Source organism: Argentina silus (assembly GCF_951799395.1).
Source record: "Argentina silus genome assembly, chromosome: 8".
Classification (NCBI taxonomy): Eukaryota; Metazoa; Chordata; class Actinopteri; order Argentiniformes; family Argentinidae; genus Argentina; species Argentina silus.
In genome coordinates, this window is record NC_139662.1 from 15,476,727 (window position 1) to 15,484,019 (window position 7,293).

At 45.2% G+C, this 7,293-nt stretch overlaps 1 protein-coding gene across 2 annotated transcripts; it reads left to right on the forward strand.

The window, feature by feature from the left end:
• The first annotated feature begins 269 nt into the window (after positions 1 to 269).
• Positions 270 to 6,084, forward strand: LOC310808691 (interleukin-21 receptor). Of its 2 annotated transcripts, none has more exons than XM_083675731.1 (9): positions 270 to 419; positions 961 to 1,111; positions 1,296 to 1,374; positions 1,454 to 1,544; positions 2,049 to 2,185; positions 2,367 to 2,556; positions 3,840 to 3,933; positions 4,357 to 4,447; positions 4,929 to 6,084. In XM_083675731.1, the coding sequence occupies exons 1-9, from the start codon at positions 326 to 328 to the stop codon at positions 5,589 to 5,591; spliced, it is 1,590 nt and encodes a 529-aa protein (XP_083531857.1). In that variant the 5' UTR covers positions 270 to 325; the 3' UTR covers positions 5,592 to 6,084. The 2 variants fall into 2 exon arrangements, with proteins under 2 accessions (XP_083531857.1, XP_083531858.1); XM_083675732.1 differs by having other exon boundaries at positions 1,457 to 1,544.
• Positions 6,085 to 7,293: the final 1,209 nt, after the last annotated feature.

Sequence of the window (7,293 nt, forward strand, 5' to 3'; positions counted from 1 at the left end):
GGGTATTCAGATACTTCCGTTTTTTAGTTTTTCAGTGTGTGCATGTGTGTGTCAGTGTATGGGTGTGCCTATGTGTGTACGTGCGGAATCTATCACGGAAAATAACAGTAAGGGCCCTACCGTGCAAAACACACACTTTTAAAATGTTGAATACACCGCACCGCTCTTTCTCTCCGGTGGTTCGGTCCATCACCTGTCACAACTAGACTTACTCTGTGTTCTAGGATGACGACTGGGAGGCAGTGAAGTTGAGAAGAGGATAATTCTAAGGGGGGTGGGGGGGGGGCGGTTTCTGGACGGGACAGGGAGAAGCTCTATCAAGACAATGAAGTGTCTTGGGGTCATGAAGAGGATCCTGCCCTTCCTCCTTCCTCTCCTTCTGCTCCAAATACACTCCTGCTCCAGCCAATCAGATCACAGTAAGTATAAACGATGATATCATCGGGATTATGATGCAACTTTATCCTAAGCAATTTATGAAACTAAGAGCCGGACACAGGTACACAGGCCTAATCCTAGAGTAAAAAGCATTATCTCTCTATAAAAGCAAGTATCTCTCTGTGAAGAGAATTGCATTGCAATCATGTACGAAATGTGTTTTCTAACGTTTGACTGATTGATTCTCCTTTGAAAGTGTAATCTGTGCTGGGGAAACTGTCCCTATACATTTTCATACTTTATATCAGCCAGCTGTGAAGAGGTTAAAAAGGTGCTTGAAAGGTGGTTGATTTTCATGGTAAAGTGGGTAGAGATAAGCTCTATCTACTGAACTCTCTCCACCTGTTAGAGCTTATCAGTGCTTTACGGTAACTAGATATCTAACAGGTGGAGAGACTTCAGTAGATAGAGCTTATCAAGGTTTTACGGTAACTACCTATCTACTGAAGTCTCTGCACCTGTTAGATATGTAGTTACCATAAAGTACTGATAAGCTCTATCTACTGAATTTATCCTCCTCAGGTCAGAGGTGTGTTAAATGCCACACAGACTTCTGTGAGACCATCACATGCACGTTGAGCAGCACATGTATGATCAACGGGACATACCTGTACATCGGAAACGACACGCCACACACTCTCCGATGCGAACTCAAATCCTTCAACAAACCACAGTAAAGACTTTGTTTATGTTTAATCACTGCTGCTTTATTTAATCAGGGCTGCTTTATGTAATGTCTGTTTCAACTGAAGCAGCATGATGGCGTGATATCTTCATTGAGATAAATTCAACCTTAACCCTAACCATAATCAAATCTAATCTAATTAGCTGACGCAAGTTAATCTAAACCTGTGTAGGTCCTGTGATCTGACGTCATCTGGTGGCTCCATCACAGCTGAGAGCGCCTGCCACATGGTCTACAAGACCAAATGCAAGGTAATTATGAAGTCCTTTTTATATATATATTTGAGCAAACTAAATAAAGTAATCAAATAAATTAATTAACAATCTTTAGCAGGCTTTCCACAGCAGCACAACCATCCATTGTGAAGTTTGTTTTGGCCATTCAAAGTGTGACAAGACAACCTTTAAACCTGTGGATAACAGTGAGTGTATTTTGTTGTTATTTTGTGGTCACTACTGCTACTACTTTAGACTACTATACTGTTACTACTACTGCTGCTACTACTACTACTACTATTGCTGCTGCTGCTATTACCGCTAATACTGCTACTACTATAACTACTACTACTACTAGGCCAGAGGGCTAGTAACTACAGGGCTAGTAACTACAGGGCTAGTAACTACAGGGCTAGTAACCCACATACAGTTCAATAAGAAGACACTTTTAGGTCAGGGTGACCTTGCGGTGGCCTTAAATCAGCACGTCCCCACCAACAGATGGAGCCCAGGGGCAAGACATACCCGGCGCCAACCTGGCCTGCTACTGCTGACTTCTACTGCTGCTACTACTACTTAGTATTAGCTATTGTAGCTATTATTAGTTATAGCTATTTGTAATATATTGTATATTTGATAAGCTATGGTATATCCTGTGTGGCATATTTGATGATGTACAGTAACTGTGTTGTGTGGTGTTTGTTTTGCAGTAAAGATGAACCCTCCAGGAGAGCTTGGCATCAATAACAGCAAGTTATCCTGGTCCTACGGGTCTCCTCTGTCTGGACATTTCAGACCTCCATACACCTTCCAGCTGCAGTGGAAACAGGAGGGACAGCCCTGGGAGGTGAGAGACAAGGATGGAGGGAGGGAGGGAGGGAGGGAGAGGAGAGAGAGAGTGGTAGGAAGAGAGAGGGAGAGAGACTGTGTGTGTGTGTGTGTGTGTGTGTGTGTGTGTGCGTGTGCGTGCGTGTGTGCATGTGTGTGTGTAGAAAGACCTATCTAAATATATAAATCTTCCACCTTAGGCTCCTCTAACCATCCAGACAACCTCTGTGAACCTGCGGGAACAGCTCTCGAGGGGACAGCAGTACGAGGCTCGGGTTCGGGTTCAATTCCTGCCATACAAAACGATATGGAGCGACTGGAGCCCCACTGCATCCTGGGTAGACACCGTCGGAAAGACACTAGTTCCAGAAACAGGGGAGACTGGTGGAGGTAGGAATCAGAGGGTGGGCTCATTGTAATGCAAACATTGTGTTTGATACCATTCCTAATTCCGTTCCATGCATTACAATGAGCTGACCTAGATTAATGAATTAACCACATTCAATACAGTAGATTGATTTTCAACTCCTCATGTTTCTTTTGTCCACTGACTCCTAACAAGATTGACCATTTCAGAGCGTTCACCTTACAGTAAAACCCCCAGTGCTTTTAGACAGGAGTTATTCAGTGTTGTGTTGCTTGTCCCTCTGATTTGGGAGATGTCAGTGTAAAAGTGTAATCTTCTAGATGAGTGAGTCGCCAGCTGCGATGAGTTCAGTCTCACATCTAGATCTATACATAGACGTCCATTTCCCTGGTAGTCAGGGAAGAATGTCTTCTTCCCCTTTCACTCTTAGGATGGCACATCTAGTCAGAGTGAAACACATGTACAGAGTTACGAACAAAGTGGCATATGTTATTGTGGGGGGACATGCAGCGTTCGGCCTGTAAAGGGAGTTAACTCTCCACTGTAGCGATGTCCGTGACACACAGAGGCAGACGCAGTGTTGGGATGAGGGAATTGTTCGTTTATTTGGCTTTCCACCCTTTCAAACAGTCGGCAACTTTCCAGTTGCCGTTCTCTCCCACGAAAGCCGAGGCAGACACATCTTAAACCCTGTCGTTATCGAGGCTTCATTCGCAACAGGTGCGCAACAAACCTCGCCTCCGAACCCTGGCCACGGTTTTAGTAACCAGTTGAGTGCAGGGTACCACTAGTTCATACCCTCCAGGCCGTACTGGTATCTCTGCCAGTTACCACTGACCCTGTGTTCACCTCAAGTTCATGTTCAGAGTTTATTGTCATATGTAGTGGGATACAGAGGAGTATATGACAGTGTCTGGTGGGGTCAATGGGCCGCAGACTTCAGGCAGATATTGCATGCAAAGGATTTTCGGTTCTCTGAAATAGGGGGACTATGTATAAAATGGGTTGTAATTTCTAAATGGTGAAACCAATCTGAAAAAAAGAAAACATTGAATTAAAGCTGAGAATCTCTACTTTAACCTCACAGTAATTGTTTGAGGTCAAATCCAAACTGTTGGAGTGTAGAGATAAAAGAAGACAAAATGCTTCCTCTTTCCAATGCTTATATGAGCAAGGCAGACAGATGGCATTTAATCACAGTTCATTTAGGGGAGGGCGCCCTCTAGTGTTTGTATGCAGTAAGTCTATGTAAGTGTCTGTCCAGTGTACTGAGTTGTGTTCCACTGTGTTCTTCTCCTCTGGCCAGAGCCTGACATTCTCTTCATGGTCCTGGGAGGCTCCACTGTGGTGTTCCTGGTCTGTTTCCTCTCTGTTCTCCACAAGAGGTCTACAGCAATCTGGTGAGGTGTGTGTGTGTGTGTGTGTGTGTGTGTGTGTGTGTGTGTGTGTGTGTGTGTGTGTGTGTGTGTGTGTGTGTGTGTGTGTGTGTGTGTGTGTGTGTGTGTGTGTGTGTGTGTGTGTGTGTGTGTGTGTGTGTGTGTGTGTGTGTGTGTGTGTGTTGTGTGTGAGATACCTTAAAATGGTCAGAGATCACAAAGGTACAACAGTTGCTGACTCAGACATTTCTGAGTTTCTAGTTTCTGAGGATTACTTGAATGCAGCTACGATCCCTGTGTCCGCCTTCCTCCTACTGTGGCTCCGCCTCATCTGTCTCCCTCTATAGTCCATGTCTGTCTGAATACAGCCCCTCTTCCTCTCCTCTCTTCTCTTCTCCTCTGACAGTGATGTTAGTCTCATCCCTCCATCTCTCTTTCTCTGGTCAGGATTTACATGGTGAAGAAGATTTGGCCTCACATTCCAAACCCCTCGAAGTTCTTTGTAGGCCTGGACTCTGATTACGGAGGCAACTTCAAGGTCTGTTCTGGAGTCACTCTAGATTAGGGGTTCCCAAAACGTTTTGTCTCGTGACCTATTTTTGTCTCGTGACCTCAATAATTTGATGCTCTAATTGGTTGGAAATGAACCCAAAAACACTGCAATATAGGCTACAGGTGCAATACACAGACAATGTTTGTCTACATAAAAAATGTAAATGTTTGTGTCTTTTTCATAGAAGTTAGTTTGATTTTTTCAGACGGTCCCGACCCTAAGTTTGAGAACTGCTGGTTTAGATGTTCTTTAGTTATAATAATATGGTTAGGTTAGAAGTGCTGGTCTAAAATCCTTTTGAAAAAAAAACTATTAGTATTTTGACTCACACAGTGTACATATTGGATTGAAATTCAGTTGATGTATTTACAATCAATTCATGATTCACTACGAGATTAGAATTCACCCCAACCCTGTCATCGACTGTGCCATCCTCTTATACATGCCCTCTCCCATGCCCCTCTAGGATTGGCTGGGTCCCCTCTACACCTGTGAAATAATCACCTCAGTCCTGCAGCCTGTGGTCTTATCCCCTGTGGAGATCACAGACAGAGTGGACAACATCGCCCCCCGCAGGCCGGAGGGAGAAAAGGAGAAAAGGCGATGGGACAGCAGTGACCAGTCATCCTCCTCCTGCTTCTCCAACAAGAGCTACTCCCTCTCCCTGCATCCCACTCCTTCTCTTCCTCCACTAGAGCCATGTTCTAATGACTCCCCCTACAGACCTGCGGGTGAGCACAGTGGAGAGGGAGAAAGGGGGATAGGGAGAGAGGAGGGGAGGGACCCCTTCCATGAGCGTGCGGAGAAGCTCCAGGCCCAGCGGCAGGCGCTCCAGAGCCCAGATTCAGGCATGGGCAGCGGGGTAGAGGATCAGGAAAGCCAGGAGAGCCTGGAGGATTCAGACGGGCCTCCTGCCATGCTCGGGGGTTTTGACCCGAACGCCTTCCTCTTTTCCTGCTCCAGCCCCTTACCCTTCCCGCTGGCCTGTTTCCCCCAGCCTCCCTTCACCCTCCCTGGGATGGGGCTGGGGCCAGGCCTGGGTCCTAGTCATCCAGGCAGGATACTGGAGAAGATGGCCCTCCTGCCTTCCATTGTGACTATAGAGCCCTCTGGTGATGGATATATATGACAGAGAAAATGTCCTCTTCCGTAAGTCGTCACCTTGCCATGGTGGAGGAGCTTCTAATACTGTACATGTTGATAGCATTCCATGCATTACAATGAGCCTCTCCTCCAATTCCTACCTCCACCAGCCTCCACTGCTGTATAGACTATGGCCACACCAGGCTACAGCTTTTCAACATTGCCATTTGTATTGACTGTATGGTGTGAATGTGTATGGGTAGAAGACAATGGAAGCAGGTTGTCATTAGGCCAGTGTTAGTATGGTTGCTCAGGGAGTAGTATTTTAGCTGCTGAGCTGGTTACCTCTCTTCATCACCACTCTGTCTGAGTGGCAAGCTCTCTTGACAGCTGCTCCACACGCTTTTGTAAACGGTCGTTCAATTTTATTATTAATATTATTATTATTATTATTATTATTATTAGTTATATATTATAGTATGTATCATACATGCATATGACCATTAAACTTTGATATGACTGAAAGACTCAACATGAATAACCTTCAGCTATGACTCATGTTTTTATTTCGACATAGTTACAAAGTATAGTTATCCTCAGCAGTGATGCATCATGGGACATTTCTCTCCTTTCCTCCCCAGTCAGTCAGACAGTGACTCAGACAGACAGCTCTCTGGCGTTCTTCATGTGTTTCTCAGGAGAGGGGCCTTGTCGTCCTCAGAGACTCTTACTGTGAAGGATATGAAACAGAGGGGACTCTTACTGTGGAGAATATGACATGGATACTGTGATCAACAACATACAGAAAAAACGCTGAGATGCGTTATTTATTAATTATTCTGCAAGACTCGTGCTACGTGGGTGTGTTTCAGTGGAGGCTGGTGGAGGTAGAAATCGGAGGACGGCCTCATTATAATGCTTGGAACGGAATGAGGAATGGCCTGTCCTCCGATTTCTACATCCAGCAGCCTCCCCTGGTGTGTCTATGAGGGAGTGTTTGAGGAAGCACATACCATATGCTTCTGTTAGGCCAATTGGATTTCTGTCAGTAGTAATAGCTGCCCTGTCTGTCCCCTGTGTTATAGAATGCACAGAGAAGAGAGTTGGCAAAGACAGCATTTACAACATAATTAAAGGTGTGTATGTGTGTGTCAGGGCGGGAAGGGTGTGTATAGGGAGGTGAGAGTGGGTTGGGGTTGTGTGTGTGTGTGTGTGTGTATGTGACCTACGTTTCCTGATCGTGCAGAGAGACTCCTCCTCAGCTCAGCGTTCTCCCTCTGCAGGACTTTATTCTACAAGACACAGAACAACATAGAACAAATACAATAGAACACAGCATGGAGGTCACATGGGGCAGCAGAGGTAAACATGTGACAATGACAACAACAAACCATATACAGTTCTCTGTTAAAATGGCTGCCTTTAATCTCTCTCTCTCTCTCTCTCTCTCTCTCTCTCATCCTAGCATCTTCAGACTAACCTACCTTGTGTCTGAGAGCCTCCACAACTAGGTCCCGCCCACCTCTGACAGTCTCCTCCTTCTGCGAGGCTCTGAAGGCATCTCCGATGATGGACACCAGCAGGTGTGACTAGGGGAGAGGTGACAGGACAGGCAAGTACCTGCTTTTATTTGGACTCATATTCATATTATTCATATTAGACTATATTTGAGGTAGAATAATAATTTGACATTTTGATTTTGGGGTGAAAATAATTTATGATTGCACTAGCAGTTTATTGTTATCACA

Coding starts and splice junctions, on each gene's coding strand:
- LOC310808691 (XM_083675731.1), top strand. CDS start 326: ATGAAGTGTCTTGGGGTCATGAAGAGGATCCTGCCCTTCCTCCTTCCT. Junction 1,112..1,295: donor AAATCCTTCAACAAACCACA/GTAAAGACTTTG, acceptor AAACCTGTGTAG/GTCCTGTGATCTGACGTCAT. Junction 4,448..4,928: donor ATTACGGAGGCAACTTCAAG/GTCTGTTCTGGA, acceptor ATGCCCCTCTAG/GATTGGCTGGGTCCCCTCTA.